Source organism: Paroedura picta, chromosome 6 (genome assembly GCF_049243985.1).
Source record: "Paroedura picta isolate Pp20150507F chromosome 6, Ppicta_v3.0, whole genome shotgun sequence".
In the NCBI taxonomy this organism is placed as follows: domain Eukaryota; kingdom Metazoa; phylum Chordata; class Lepidosauria; order Squamata; family Gekkonidae; genus Paroedura; species Paroedura picta.
The window spans coordinates 1,636,338-1,652,816 of record NC_135374.1 but is presented as its reverse complement, the minus strand read 5'-3'; the positions used below and the strand labels follow the sequence as shown (position 1 = coordinate 1,652,816).

General features: G+C 52.2%; 1 protein-coding gene across 1 annotated transcript in view; it reads right to left on the bottom strand.

The window, feature by feature from the left end:
- The window catches only part of ARAP1 (ArfGAP with RhoGAP domain, ankyrin repeat and PH domain 1), a 123,023-nt gene that overhangs the window by 90,846 nt on the left and 15,698 nt on the right, over positions 1 to 16,479 (bottom strand). Inside the window, exon 3 of the mRNA XM_077344153.1 lies at positions 739 to 1,540. Coding sequence (XP_077200268.1) covers positions 739 to 1,436 — 698 coding nt within the window. The 5' untranslated portion in view covers positions 1,437 to 1,540. The remainder of the gene's footprint in view (positions 1 to 738; positions 1,541 to 16,479) is intronic.

Sequence of the window (16,479 nt, the reverse complement as noted above, 5' to 3'; positions counted from 1 at the left end):
GCCCCTGCTCAGTGCAGGATCAGCCTCAAGCATCCAGGAGAAGGATCTGTCCAGCCGCTGCTTGAAGACGGCCAGTGAGGGGGAGCTCCCCACCTCCTTAGGCAGCCCCTTCCACTGCTGAACTAGACTCCTAGAATCCTAGAGTGGGAAGGGGCCATGCAGGCCATCCAGTCCCACCCCCTGCTCAGTGCAGGATCAGCCTCAAGCATCCAGGAGAAGGATCTGTCCAGCCGCTGCTTGAAGACGGCCAGTGAGGGGGAGCTCCCCACCTCCTTAGGCAGCCCCTTCCACGGCTGGACTAGACTCCTACAATCCTAGAGTGGGAAGGGGCTATAGAGGCCATCTAGTCCCACCCCCTGCTCAAGGCAGGACCAGCCTCCAGCATCCAGGAGAAGGATCTGTCCAGCCGCTGCTTGAAGACGGCCAGTGAGGGGGATCTCCCTACCTCCTGAGGAAGCCCCTTCCACGGCTGATCTATTCACTGTGAATCCCCCACCCCCGAGATCCAACAGGTACCAATCTACACGTAGGTTAAGCCCATTACTGTGATTGTCCACCTTTCCTTGTCCTCCTCCAAGGGACATCCTTTCAGACCCTTCCAGAGAGCCCTCCTGCCCCCTCTCAGCCTTCCCAGGTCCCTCCACCTTTCTTCAGGCCCCTGATTGTCCTCGACCTTTATTCTATTCCTTTGTTTCCACAAAAGAAGAAAAATATATGCATCACAAATGTAAAACTCACCCGGGGGTTGACTTCGGGTATACGGCGGGCCTGGGTGGCAGGGTGGGAGGCCGTAGCGGCAGGGGGGGAGCCGTCAGGGAGGGGGGCTTGCTTGCCAGCTGGTGCCGTTTGGTGGGCAAAGGGGGCAGAAGGTGCTTCCTTGCCTCTTCCGGAAGCCCCCCGTCTGGGCTCACCCGACCTCCGGACAGCTGCGGGGACAGCGAGGGAGACGACAAATCCAACAGCGGAGGTGATTCGGGCAAAGCGGATTCCGGGGGGGCAGGCGAGGAGAACTTCACCGGGGGTCTGCACCCCACCCTGGGAGGGATCGGCGGCGGGACGAGGTGGAGGGTCTCAGACTCTCGCTGAGGGGCCGGTTTCTCACCATCCGCTACTCCCGAGTCGCTTTGTTGGGGAGACGGAGCTGCAGGGCCGACGTTGTTGCGGAAGATGTTGCGTTTCCTGGGCACCGGCCTCCTCGGCGGGAGCTCTGGGCACCCCACGGCGGGCAGAGACTCGGTGAAAGCCTTCAGGAGCCCGGAGAGGATGCGCTTGCGGTGTCCGGGCAGGAGGATCCCCAGCCGGGTCAGGGCCTCGTCGGTCAAGTGCTGGCAGTCCATGACGCGCCACAGGTCCTTCCGCTCAAAGTTCTCGACGTACTGGTCCAGGTGGAGGGCCCTCAGCCACTCGGACATGAGCAGGGACGTCCCCTCGGCCATGGCCGACAGGGAGCCCGGCCAGGAGGGGCAGCGAGGGGCCGCTGGGCTTCAGTTCATCCCTCTGTCTTGGATGGGGCTTCTGGGGTCCAAAATGGCAGCTACCACTACGAGAAGAAAAAGAGAAGAGCATATGTCAGTTGCCTTACAGCAGCAAGGGGAGACCATCAGAGAAGTCTGCTTACAAACAGCATGCGGTCCCCTCTCGGGGTCTCCTTACAGCTCTGCGGGGCAGCTGGAGGTCAGGCAGGTTTGCCTCCAGGTGGGTGAACAGATGAAAGACCCACCAGCTGCATGTAGCGATAGAATCATAGATCTGGAAGGGACCTCCTGGGTCATCTAGTCCAACCCCATGCACTATGCAGGACACTCACAACCCTCTCGCTCACCCTCTTTCACCTGCCACCCCCTTGAACCTTCACAGAATCAGCCTGTCCGTCAGATGGCTCTCCAGCCTCTGCTAAAAATCTCCAAAGCTGGAGAACCCACCACCTCCCGAAGAAGCCTGTTCCACTGAGGAACTGCTCTTACTGTCAGGAACTTCTTCTGGAGGTTTAGACGGAATTTAGAATCCTAGAGTTGGAAGGGACCTCCTGGGTCATCTAGTCCAACCCCCTGCACTATGCAGGACACTCCCAACCCTCTCGCTCATCCACTGTCACCTGCCACCCCCTTGAGCCTTCACAGAATCAGCCTCTCCATCAGATGGCTCTCCAGCCTCTGCTAAAAATCTCCAAAGATGGAGAACCCACCACCTCCCGAGGAAGCCTGTTCCACTGAGGAACTGCTCTGACTTTCAGGAACTTCTTCCGGAGGTATAGACAGAATTTCATTTGAATTAATTTCATCTAGTCTGTCCCTCCAGGGCATAAAGGAAACAAGCTAAGGTGTGTGTCTCCCTCAACTCAGAGAACCTTTATTTTGACAGTGCCAAGAACTCAGATGAGGTCTGGATAACTATTTGTTTTCCTCAGTGGCCCAGTGTTATTATTTCTGAATGGCTGCTTATATCTCGTCTGCTCCTCAATGTACAGGATCTCTCCACTACAATGCATTTAACTTTCTAGAATTCCAACAACCATTGGTCCTAACAGTGGAGGAGCCGGTGTAGATACAAGGCCCGATATTACAGAAGTTACTCTGGCTACCAATCTAATTCTATTTTTCATGGAAAGCTTTAAGACAATAAAAGTTCAGGCGGGGAGAGGGAAGAACAAGTAAAATGAAAAAGAAAAAAAGATAGGGAATATAAAATAAAGTATAACGGTACCAGTTAAACTTTCTTGTCAAGAAAAACGTATACAATTACCAATTAGTCCAAACTAATACATGTCTAAGATTACTTAATAATTCTAAAATTCCCGCCAAGGAATTCTTTCTTCTTTTTTTAATCTCTAAGATCTCCTCTAATATCATCAAATCCAATCTAAGAATTTAAAAAAAAATTCCCCTTAGACCTCAAAACCACAAATCAAATCAAATTTTTTGATGCAGAAAGTCAATAAGGAGTTTCCAGTTAGCCATGAATGAAGGTAATAGTCTTGTCTGCAACCAATCTACTCCTGAGTCCAATTCATTGGTTTTGACCCTTAGAGCAGGGGTAGTCAACCTGTGGTCCTCCAGATGTCCATGAACTACAATTCCCATGAGCCCCTGCCAGCATGGGAATTCATGGGAATTGTAGTCCATGGACATCTGGAGGACCACAGGTTGACTACCCCTGCCTTAGAGCCTACATGGTTTGGGAAAGGATATCGGACCTGTCTAGGGATGTTCCTGCCTGGGGATTATGCTCACACAGAAAGGCCCTCCTGACTCTCCCACCAAGAAAAGCACCTTGTTGGGTGGGCACACAAGAAAGGGCCATTTCGGCGGTGGCCCCACCTTTACAGAATAATCTCCCCAGGGAGGTATGCCTGGCCCCTAAGCTTTGATCTTCGGGATGCAGCTGAAGACAGTTTTATTTAGGGCTGCACTTGGTCACACCTCCTAGCAGCCCTGAGCTGTTGTTTTAAATTCTGGTTTTGATGTTTTGCATTTTGTGTTATGTAGCTTAACCGTGCTGTAAGCTTCCCTGTGCCCTGTAAGGAAGGCCTAAATGTTTTAAATGCCCCTTCGACCCCAGCTCAGTCCCCCAAACCCTGGGGCTTATGTTAATCCTCTCCTGGGAGGACCACAAACCTCAATTCAAGTTCTTCCGTTCTAGCCGGCCTCTCTCCTACTCGCCCTGTGCTGGAAACCTATGACTCAACTCCCGGCCCACATGTAGCCGCCTGACCACAACAGGAAATTACGTTCCTCTCGGCAGAAGCATTTAGCCAGGGTTTCTATGGTTTCCAAGAAACCTGCAGAGCCTTTTTAATTCTAGGCCATGAAAGAAGCTGGTGCATGCTCCACGGGGAGCAAAGCTGCTCTCTAAGTCACATTTGACTCGCTAACTGTGTCCAGACCCACAATTACTTCCCCACTCCCCGGGCAGGAAAGCCCCCAAACTGGTTTAGACACCCGGACATAAGGAAAGCTCTAGCAGTGGATTACGCAAAGCTACAATCTCTCACCGGCTCTGAGTCATGAGGGCTCAGTTTGGGAAGGGGCTGGGCAGGGCTGGGCCTCAGTTCAAAGTGCTTTTGCTTGGCACACACGAAGTCTCAGGTTCGATCCCCGACATCCCCTACTCAAAGAGCAGGTCGTAGTTTATGTACAAGACTTTGGCCTCAGACCCCAGAGCCCCACCTCTGGCCTGAATAGACAAGACTGGCCTTGCTTATTTTATTTATTTTCGAACTTCTATACCGCCCCCTCCCTCATGACAAGTCATCTCGGGGCGGTTTACACATAAAACCACTAAATTACAACATTAAAACCCCAAGCCATCTCTTCGTCTTTGTTGGCCTTCTCCTTCCTCTAGTGCAGGGGTAGTCAACCTGTGGTCCTCCAGATGTTCGTGGACTACAATTCCCACCAGCCCCTGCCAGCAAATGCTGGCAGGGGCTCGTGGGAATTGTAGTCCACGAACATCTGGAGGACCACAGGTTGACTACCTCAGCTCTAGTGGACTTGCACACTTACTGGACCAAGCCTCTGATGCAAGATGAGGCAGCTTTGCATTAGAGCCTCTCTGTACACAGGCAGCCTACCTTTGAATACCAGACACTGAGGGAGACCCACAGGGCAGGGCCACATCCTTCACGCACTGCTTGTCAGCTCCCCAAGGCCTGTCTGAACTATGACACTTCCGCCAGGCATTTGGTCGTGTCCGGTGACAAGATCTACTAGGCCCCCAGAAGGCCCTCCTATCCAGATGAGTTCCCTTAAGGGGACTGAGATCAACGTTATCTGAACACGCCAAGTTATGGTTATTTGTTTGTTTCCAGCCGGGCCATCTCCAAGCAAGGATAGCAATACAACAAATAAAACTGAATAAAATAAATTAAAATTAGTTAAAAATATTAACTGACGGCAGTGCCGTCCAATCAGCAAACACAACCCACTCCGGTCTTAATTCTCAGAAACTTATTTTCCTAAATAAATTACAAAGGAAAAAGCATGTTGAGCAATGGAGGGGGGGAAGTCTCCATTTGACTCTGGTCAGCGTTGGTGGCTGGGAACTTAGAGGGGCCTTTGCAGGATTCAAGGAACGTCGTGATTTTAAGATTGTTGATACAGCTGCCAAGCTTACCTTGTACTCCGTTTCTCACCTAGCGTTTCCTGTGAGCCACCCTGGGCCAATAGGGAGGGTGGTGTATAAATGCAAATAAACAAAATAATAATAATAAAAAAAATTAGAGGGATCTCCGAACTGATCAACCAAGAATCCTGAAATTCACAGTCCGGCCTCAAAATGATGAAGATGAAGATGATGAAGAAGAAGAAGAAGAAGAAGAAGAAGAAGAAGAAGAAGAAGAAGAAGAAGAAGAAGAAGAAGAAGAAGAAGACGAAGACGAAGACGAAGACGAAGACGAAGACGAAGACGACGAATCACAGAGTGGGAAGGGTCCCCACAGGCCATCTAGTCCAGCCCCCTGCTCAGTGCAGGATCAGCCGAAGGAGAAGTCACGGAGGGGCTGTGGCTCAGTGGCAGAGAATCTGCCTGGCACACAGAAAGTCCCAGGTTCACTCCCCAGCAGCGGCTCCACTTAGGAGAATTAAGATAGTTGATGATGTGAAAGGCCTCCCACAGGAGAACCTGGAGCAAGGGAGGGGCCCTGTGTGACCCTGTGTGGCCAGAAGCTGGCACTAAGCACTGGAGGGCTACGGGGGGGGGGGGGCACCATGTTGGTCGGAAGCGGCAGAACAAAGTTTGAGGATCCACAACATTTTGTTCAAGAGATGAGCTCTTGTGTGCATGCACATTCCCTCAGATACAAGTATGTCAGTCCACTAGAGGGAGGAGGAGGACAACAAAGAAGAAGAAGAAGAAGATGACCCGGGAAACTACAGACCAGTGAGTCTGACCTCTGTTGTGGGGAAGATAATGGAGCAGATATTAAAGGGAGCGATCTGCAAACATCTGGAGGACAATTTGGTGATCCAAGGAAGTCAGCATGGATTTGTCTCCAACAGGTCCTGCCAGACCAACCTGGTTTCCTTTTTTGACCAAGTAACAGGTTTGCTGGATCGGGGAAATTCGGTTGATGTCATTTACTTGGATTTTAGTAAAGCTTTTGACAAGGTTCCCCATGATGTTCTGATGGATAAGTTGAAGGACTGCAATCTGGATTTTCAGATCGTTAGGTGGATAGGGAATTGGTTAGAGAACCGCACTCAAAGAGTTGTTGTCAATGGTGTTTCATCAGACTGGAGAAAGGTGAGTAGCGGGGTACCTTAGGGCTCGGTGCTCGGCCCGGTACTTTTTAACATATTTATTAATGATCTAGATGAGGGCGTGAAGGGACTAATCAAGTTTGCAGATGACACCAAGTTGGGAGGACTGGCAAATACTCCAGAAGATAGAGACAGAGTTCAACGAGATCTGAACACAATGGAAAAATGGGCAAATGAGAACAAGATGCAATTTAATAAAGATAAGTGTAAAGTTCTGCATCTGGGTCAGAAAAATGAAAAGCATGCCTACTGGATGGGGGATACGCTTCTAGGTAGCACTGTGTGTGAACGAGACCTTGGGGTACTTGTGGATTGTAAACTAAACATGAGCAGGCAGTGTGATGCAGTGGTAAAAAGGCGAACGTCATTTTGGGCTATATCAACAGGGGCATCACATCAAAATCACAAGATGTCATAGTCCCATTGTATACGGCCCTGGTCAGACCACACCTGGAGTATTGTGTGCAGTTCTGGAGGCCTCACTTCAAGAAGGACGTAGATAAAATTGAAAGGGTACAGAGGAGAGCGACGAGGATGATCTGGGGCCAAGGGACCAAGCCCTATGAAGAGAGGTTGAGGGACTTGGGAATGTTCAGCCTGGAGAAAAGGAGGTTGAGAGGGGACATGATAGCCCTCTTTAAGTATTTGAAAGGGTGTCACTTGGAGGAAGGCAGGATGCTGTTTCTGCTGGCTGCAGAGGAGAGGACACGCAGTAATGGGTTTAAACTTCAAGTACAACGATATAGGCTAGATATCAGGAAAAGATTTCACAGTCAGAGTAGTTCAGCAGTGGAATAGGCTGCCTAAGGAGGTGGTGAGCTCCCCCTCACTGGCAGTCTTCAAGCAAAGGCTGGATACACACTTTTCTTGGATGCTTTAGGATGTTTAGGGCTAATCCTGCGTTGAGCAGGGGGTTGGACTAGATGGCCTGTATGGCCCCTTCCAACTCTATGATTCTATGATTCTATGATTCTATGATTCTATGATAAGAAGAAGAAGAAGAAGAAGAAGAAGAAGAAGAAGAAGAAGAAGAAGAAGAAGAAGAAGAAGAAGAAGAAGAAGAAGAAGAAGAAGAAGAAGAAGAAGAAGAAGAAGAAGAAGAAGAAGAAGAAGAAGAAGAAGAAGAAGAAGAAGAGTTGGTTTCCTCTCCCCACAACAGATGCCCTGGGAGGTAGGGGAGGCTGAGAGAGCTCTGGGAGAACTGAAACTGGCCCGAGGTCACCCAGCTGGTGGCATGGAGAGGAGGACGACTGCTTCTTAATCACTGGGTAGTTTCAGAGGGCAGCTCTTAGGCTATGGTTCAAGAACCACCTTTGAGCCTGTTAAATACCTGGAGATTTGGGGAGGGGAAGGGCCCGAGGAGGGTGGGGTTTGGGGATGACACCATTTTTTCAAGGTGAACTAATCTCTATCCATTGTAACCCCAGGAGAGCTCCACCCACCACCTGGAGGTTGGCAACCCTAGGCACAAGAGTCTTTCCTATAGCAAAGGAGAGGAGAGGGGCCGGCCTGAGGGTCTCGGCCCTCCCCCCCCCGCACGAGCAGGTGGTCTTCCCTGCCCCGACTTATTAGGAAAGGGAGGTCAGCCAATGCCCTAATGGGGTGAGACCTCATGTGGAATCCTGTGTACAGTTCTGACCACTCGACCTCACCCAAGACCTTCTAGCCTGGGAAAGATGCAGAAAAGGGCAACTTCCCGGGTCTGGAAAGGTGAAGCTGGCCAGGGGTCTTTAGCGCAGGGAAACGACAACCAAGGCGTGGCATGATAACAAACGGACGAAATGCCGCGTGGCACAGAGAAGTCCCTTCCCCACCATACGAGACGTGGTGGGCAATCCTTGAGATTTAGGAGCAGGAGGCTCAGAAGAGAACAGAGGAAGGCCTCCATTACCCAAAGGGTCCTTAACAGGTGGGATTCCCTGCCGCAGGAAGTGGTGGCAACTACAGCTACAGACAGCTTGAGGAGGGGACTGGAGAAACATCTGGACAGAGGTTCATCAGTGGCTCTTACCAACAAGGTGTAGATCAGGGGTAGTCAAAATGCGGCCTTCCAGATGTCCATGGACTACAATTCCCATGAACCCCTGCCAGCATTCGCTGGCAGGGGCTCATGGGAATTGTAGTCCATGGACATCTGGAGGGCCGCAGTTTGACTACTCCTGGTCTAGGTGGACCACTCTGTCTGGGGCAGGGATGCTCGGCCTCCTTGGTGCTTGGGGGGGACAACAGTGAGAGGGCTTCTGGAGTTCAGGCCTCGCTGGGGGACCTCCTTTCGGCCCCTGGGTGACACAAGAAAGGGCCTGACCCAGCCCGGCTTCTCTCCTGTTCTTCCCCTTCTCCTTCCCCTCGAGGCCTGCCGGTTGAGCCGCTTGGCTGGCCAGGCCCCTCGAAGGGAGGCAGAAGGAGTTTCCTGCCGGCTATAAATAGGGACCGCCACAGAGACTCACCCTCCGGGTCACACGCCCGTGAGTCACCCCGGCCTGCGCCCGCTCTCTCTCACACACGCCTGGCCCAGTTCACACAGCCACGAGGCCGTCAGCGGCAGAGAACAGGAGCCTGCTGGCTTTACGGGGAAGGGGGTCCCTTCCGGTGCAGCCTATTCCTGGATGACACCAAGTGCCTTGTGAGGAAGGGGGAAGAGGGACTGACCGAGCGCTTCATCTTGACCTTCAGAGCAGCTTAAACCCAGAAGTGGACATTTCTCGTTTCTTTGGCAAGAAATAGAACGTCCTCATTTCCGAAACCTGGGCCATGATGAATCTGAAAGGAGAAGCAAGGAGACAGGGACCAACCTCTGGGTGCCCCTGCGTGATCCAATGCGCACAGATGTCCAGACATAAAAATTGCTGGGCACTGAGACCCTCTTCATTCACTATCCGGCAGGTTCCTAGTCTTTGTGGCCTTAGAGAGAGGGGGTGCCATCTGGGGATCCCCTGAAATTACAGCTCATCCCCAGACTACAGAGATCAGTTCCCCTGTATGTAATGGATGCTTTGAAAGGCAGACTCTAGACCTCCCTGTCCTCTCCAGCCTCCACCCCAAATCTTCTGGAATTTCCCAACCTGCAAGTGTCCACCTACCCCCCCCCCACCCCCACCCCCCAGTAGCCAGAGGGGCCATGTCCCTACGAATGAGCCGACCGCACGTGCTTGCACTCACCTTCTCCTCTCTTCCAACCCCACTTTCACGTGTGGCCCCCACTTTAAACACCTCCTACTCACAAAGAAAAGCGTTCCCTTGAACCATAGAATCAGGCCCGTGTCCCTCTCTCCGAAGGCAGAACCAAACCGGAGGCGGAAGGGCAGGGAATGCGACCGCATGCAAGGCCTCTCGCTTGGAGAGCACCCCCGGGCCACACGCAAGAGGAGAAGCGCACGGTGCCCCTGCTTCATTTCCGGAGCAACCTCCCTGGCCACTTGTCACACGCAAAGCAGCCCAGAGGCTCTCGAGCCTGGAAGGGTCATTCAAGGGCAAGGCGCTTCCCCCACACCTGACGGAGCCTCCTCCTTCTCACCTGGCTGCGCTGGCAGAAGAACAAAGGGGCTGTGTGGCTCCAGGGAGACCTGCCAAATCTTGAATGCCGCCAGCAAAAGGAGGAGGAGGAGGAGGAGGAGGAGGAGGAGGAGGCAGGCAGCAAGAATGCCTTTGCATACCGAAAAAATGTCGTCCCAGAGGCCTAAAGTAACCCCACGAGAAGGATCAGGACCAGAGAATCCCCTGAATTCCAGAGGACAGAGACCAGTTCCCTGGTAGAAAACAGCTGCCTTGGGGGGTGGGGTCACGGCCCCTCCTGCCAGCACTGAGAGCTCCTCAGAGCTCAACCAGAAGCAATGAGTCAGGCCTCAGACCCTGACAGCTCCCCTCCTCCTGCTCATAGGTGCAGACAGACACTCAGAGCAGCACTACAGGAGAGGAGGAGGTCAGCTCACCTGCAGAGCTGGCATTGCTTGCAAGATCCAGGCCCCGGGTAGCTGCAGAAGCAATCCCCAAGCAAAAAGCAAGCTGGATTTAAGGCATGCCCTGGAAGAATGCCGTGTGCAAGCAACACGTGTCCACCTGCGACAGCCTGCCTCCACCTAGAATCATAGAGCTGGAAGGGACCTCCAGGGTAACCTAGTCCAACCCCCAGCACCTGCATGCCTTGAATCTTCCGACGACTCTGGACTGGAACTCCGACCTTGACCTTGGAAACTCCCTGGCTGGCATCTTGAGGACACAGCCCGGCCTTTTCGGCTCGCTTTGGGACGCTCCTGGCTCTGGGAATCCCCTGTGGGTTTTTCCGCTTTTTTAGGACTCGCCTAACTTGGTCACTCCTTTCAGCACAGCCTGTGGCCCCCTCCCCTGCTCTGCAACTCATGACGGCATCACGTCCTCAGATGTGGCGCCGGATGGGCCTGCGGAGCCTCTGTCCTCCTCTGGCCCTCTGCTTTGCCCTGTGGGGAGCCGATGCTGTCCATGGAGGGGGGACTCCACGGAGACTGGCCTGAGTGACCCCCGGGGCTGGCCATAGGGCGTCTGAGGCAAGGAATGGCTCTTGTTCAGGCATATCCACATAACAACATGAGAGAAGTCATGTTGGATCAGGCAGCCCTCCTGCTGTGGCCCCCCAAGCACCCACAGGGCCAGAACTCCAGAAGACCCCTCACTCTGACCCCCCAAGCACCAAGGAGACAGAGCAAACGTAGGGCCGATGCAGGAGGGAACCACCGTTCTGTAGTAGCGGGAAGTTTATGAGGCCTCTGGAATGACATCTCTGCATGCGTCACAGGGATCAATCATAACTGATTTTTATTTTTATATATTTTGACTTATATACCGCTCCCTCTCGACCAAGACATCTCAGGACAGTGTACATCAGGGGTGCCCAAACTGCGGCCCTCCAGATGTCCATGGACTACAATTCCCAGGAGCCCCTGCCAGCAAACGCTGGCAGGGGCTTCTGGGAATTGTAGTCCATGGACATCTGGAGGGCCGCAGTTTGACTACTCCTGGTGTACATTGACCACTGCCAAATTCGGTGTAAAACAGGTTAACAATAAGATGACAAAATACTTTAAAACAAACATTACACATTGACAATCAAAATTTAAAATTTAGAAGAAAAAGAACAAGAGTTGGTTTTTATACCCTGCCCGAAGGAGTCCTCTCCCTGTGAGGTAGGCAACGCTAAGAGAGCTCTGAAAGAACTGCTGTGTGAGAACAGCTTTAAGAGAACGGTGACTAGCCCAAGGCTGCATGTGGCCCAAGGCTGCATGTGGAGCAGTGGGGAATCAAACCTGGCTCACCAGATTAGGAGCTGACACTGTTAACCATGACTGCACCAAGCTGGCTCTCAAAATATCAGATGCTGTCTCTCAGTTCCCAAATAAAAACAACCCCGGAATTGGGGGGGGGGATAGGAGAATGGAGGAGGGGGGATAAGTAGGTCTAGCTATATTACTTGAACTCATAACAATTTCAGCTTGGTCCAGTTTTTAGACTTGGTCCAGTTTTACTGCAGTGTCTGAAGCCGTTGTGTAATTCTGCTGCTTGACATCAGAAAAAGGTTGTTGGCCCGAAATGTGTAGAATCAAGGTTGTATTAGGTGTACATTTGATACTGGCCGTCTTCAAGCAAAGCTGGATACACACTTTTCTTGGATGCTTTAGGATGCTTAGGGCTGATCCTGCGTTGAGCAGGGGGTTGGACTAGATGGCCTCTATGGCCCCTTCCCACTCTAGGATTCTATGATTCTATGATACAATTGAGTGGTTTTATTATTTGACGTTATTAGTGTTTTTAATTAATTTATTTAATTTATTTATATTTATCTTTTCCTATATTTGATAACATATTTGTTGTATAACAAGATACAGCATTATTTAAGTTGGATTTCTTTAATCTTCCGGCTCTTTTCAATATCTGGGTGACGTTCATCCTCCTCCCCCGGCCTTCATTTTGGGTGGGATCGATTTCTGTCACCTGCAGGTCAATCGTAACCCCAGGAGATCTCCAGACGCCACCAGGTGTTGGCACCCCAGATTATTAGCCACACCGCACAGTCTTGGAGGGAGCGCAGCATAAACAGCAGATACCACTGCAGAATTAATTACTCCCAGGGGTCCACAGAAGGGCAGTTAACAACAGAACGTGGGGGAAGATTTTAATTCATCGGGCTGCCATGAAGTCCGGAGCAAGTTGGGGGAAACCAGCGTAGACGCAAACGGCTCTCCTCTCCTGTCTAGCTTCTTGCACTTTTCTACTTCCATAAACCGAATCCTGTCTTTCTCTCATCCCTTGAGAAACATTTACAGGGAGCCCCGGAAGGTCCTCAAGATCACCCCTCCCAGGGACCTGGGTCTCATTTCACACTCCACTTAGCGTGAAGCCAGCTGTCCTTGAGGTTCAGTTCCTCTTTAGTCCGCAGCTGATCAGCTTTGTTGTGTTCTCACTTCAACCTTTCATGTGTGCCGTGCTTTGTTTTTTTTAATGCTTTTTAGAATTTTGGACTAAGGTTGGTTGAAAATACTAGAACTGTGTGACACAGAGGGTGGGTCTGGATGGGTCTTTGGCCCAATATGGTCGTTCTTATGTCTGGAGCAGGGATGCTCTGTCTCCTTAGTGCTTGGGGGGGGGGCAGAGTGGGAGGGCTTCTGGCCCCACTGGTGGACCTCCTGATGGCCCCTGGGCTTCAGCCCCTGTGGGGCCCAGAGTGTTGGACTAAATGGCCTATTGGCCTGACCCAACAGGGCTCCTCTTATGTCTGGGGCAAGGATGCTTTGTCACTTTGGCGCTTGGGGGGGTGCACAGTGGGGGGGCTCCCAGAGTTCGGGCCCCGCTGGTGGACCTCCTGATGGCTGGACTGGATAGGCCACTGGCCTGATTCAACAGAACTCCTCTTACATCTTTAGGCCCTCTTTCAGCTCTGTGACATCTCGGTGGTGACAGCTATTGGCTGACATGGCTATAAAAGAAGACAGATTCATGCAGCATAAGTCCATCGATAGCTTTTCAATGGACGTCTGCATTTCAATGGACGTCTGGTTAGAAGTGCGGACTTCTAATCTGGCATGCCGGGTTCGATTCTGCGCTCCCCCACATGCAACCAGCTGGGTGACCTTGGGCTCGCCACGGCATTGATAAAACTGTTCTGACCGGGTAGTGATATCAGGGCTCTCTCAGCCTCATCCACCTCACAGGGTGCCTGTTGTGGGGAGAGGTATGGGAAGGTGATTGTAAGCCGCTTTGAGCCTCCTTCAGGTAGGGAAAAGCAGCATATAAGAACCAACTCTTCTTCTTCTTCTTCTTCTTAAATACCTCAAAGGGCCAGTTTGGGAGGGGCAGTGATAGGGGAAGGCTTTGACCTTTGCAGTCCTGCCGTGGACCTTCTAGGGGCCCGTGGCCAGCCACTCTGGCATTAGACAGACACGTGAAGCTGCCTTCTACTGAACCCGGTAAGCAGAAGGTCCCCAGTTCAACCCCCGGCATCTCCAGTTAACGGACCGTCTGCCTGGTCCTTTAACCGGAGATGCCAGGGTTTGAACTGGGGACCTTCTGCTTACCTGAGGCTCTACCACTGAGTCACGGCTGAAGCAGCGGTGGGGAACCTGAGTAGGTAGAAAGCCCATTTTAAAAGTCAAGAGCAGAGTTAGAACGGGCTTTGGGCTTAATGGAAGAAGTGGAGTGAACTGACTCAACAGCAGGAAATTTTGTCACTCTGACCTCTTGCACAAATTTGCATGTCTGCCACGCAATATCCCCCGTCTCTTTTCCGTTGGACTAAAAGATGTGGTGATATTTTCAAATATTATCTTTAAGTCAGAAAATCTGGCCAATCACCACTTCGGGATCGGGAAGCAAATTTCTTCCAGGCCAGACTGGCCAGGGATCATGGGCGGGGGGCATTATCTGGGCATGAAATAGGGGTCACTGTGGGTGGGCAGGTAGTTGTGAATTTACTGCATTCCGCAGGGGGCTGGACTAGATGACCCTGGAGGCCCCTTCCATCTCTGTGATTTTATGACAGGTTTTCTCAACCAGGGTTTTGTGAAGCCCTGGGGTTTCTTGATGGCCCTGGAAGGGTTTCCTGAATGGGTGGGAGTTAATTAAATTTTTACATTTTGTCTGATGACCCACCCACCCCAAATGGCCAATGATGGGCATGGAAGAAATGAGAAGGGGAGGGGCCCCGGGTGGGCCCTGGCCCCAGCTCTGCTTCCCAGTCTTATTCTGCAGGATCAGGCCACTTCTGGGGTTTCTCAAAGCCTGAAGAACGTTGAGGAAGGCTGTTCTGAGGTGAGGAATTCCAGACAAAATCCAGGCCTGGTTAGTCCTTGGAGGGAAGACCACCAAGAAAGCCCAGGGTTGCTATGCAGAGGTAAGTAATGACCAACCACCTCTGTAGGGGTTTCTCCCTGTCTCCGAGGGCTCAGACTTTGCCAATCTCAGCAAATCCCAGAAGCAAGCAAGATTGGAAGTCCAGAGGTAGGCAGTGCCAGTGACCTCTGAATGTCTCTGGAGCTGACCTGGATGGCCCAGGCTGGCCTGATCTCAATTGAAGCGAAGGAGGGTCAGCCTCGGCTTGTATTTGGTTGGGAGACCACCACGGTTGCTATGCAGAGGCAGGCAAGGGGAAACCACCTCTCCTGTTTCTTGCCTTGAAAGCCCCCCCATGGGAGCACCTTCAGTCAGTTTATTTATTTCTATTTTTTAAATGTCATTATCAAATTGATAGACCGCCCCCTTTCGGGATGGCTGACTCAGGGCAGTTCACAGCCACATACAGAATTACAATTAGAAGACCAGTTAAAAACAGTTTAAAAATTCCATAATAACCCCAGCTGTGGGTCTTTGTTTCTGCCTCCCCATCTCCCGTTCAGGGGGTGGGCTCCTTTAGGGAGGGTCCCATAAGATGAGGTCAGTTTCCACCGTTCACCGGCCCCAAGCAAAAGCCTGGCGGAAGAGCTCCATTTTGACACCCCTGTGAAACTGAGGAAGTTCCTGAACGGCCTGCAGATCTTCCGGGAGCTCATTCCACCAGGTCAGGGCCAGGACCGAAAAGGCCTTGGCCCTGGTTGAGGCTAGACAGGCTTCCCTAGGGCCGGGGCTCACCAACCGGTTTGTGTTGGCTGAGGGAAGCACTCTTCGGAGGGTATCGCCTGACAGGTGGGCCCGCAGGTATGCCAGGCCCAGACCACATACGTCCTTGAAGGTCAAAACCAGAACCTTGAACTTGATGCAGGACACAGCTGGTCGCCTAAGAAGAGGGCTCTCGCAGGGGCCCTCCAGGACGTTCTCGTGAGGACCTGAGCTGCAGCATTTTGGACCAGTTGCAGTTTCCGGGCCAAGGTCAGGGGGAGGCCCACGTAGAGTGGGTTGCAGAAATCTAGCCCGGAGGTGACCGTCGCATGGATCCCTGTGGCCTGGGCCAGAGAGGGCGCTAGCAGCTGCAACTTGAGAGCATAGAAAAATGACACGTGAGTAGCCAAATTACCACGAGAAGCCGGGGGGGGGGCGGGGGCGGGGGGGGACGGTTTTCCAGCTCAAAGGTCAGAACAGTAGTGACTAATCTATGCTGATGTCCTTTATCCAAACTCGTAAAGCTTTTGTGCAAGACCAGAGGGGAGACCAGAGGGGAAGTCAGCCTCTCCCTGCCCCATTTCGAGCCTCCCCCACCCCGCCCTGGGAATGACTCACGTTGGGACCCAGCGTCCCACTCCAAAGTCCTCTCCTCCGCTCCCCGAGTGACTTCCACAATTTCGAAACAAGCGTCTCAAGAGGCAGCAGCAGGGTCAGCACAGCAAGAACGCTGGAAGCGTCACCTTCTTGTCATCCTGAAATTAGTCACGGTTACGACCAGGGCAACAGGCTGGAGGTGTCTCCCTGGACAGCAACGGCAGCCTGAACAAGGGCAGGTTTGATTCCCCACTCCTTCTCCACATGGAGCCAGCTGGGTGATCTTAGGCTGGTCACAGTCCTGATAGAGCCGTTCTCACAGAGCAGTTCTCTCTGAGCTCTCCCAGACCCACCTCCCTCACAGGGTGTTTGTTGTGGGGAGAGGACAGGAAGGCCACTGGAAACCGCTTTGAGACGCTTTCAGTGGGTGAAAAGCAGGGAATTGTTAAAAAAACAACTCCAGGGGGTGGTGAGAGCTCCTCTGCTGTCACACCTGATACCCAGGTGAGTGAGGACAGCTCTCCCTGAGAAAATGGACACTTTGGAAGGCGGACTTGAGAGAGTTATG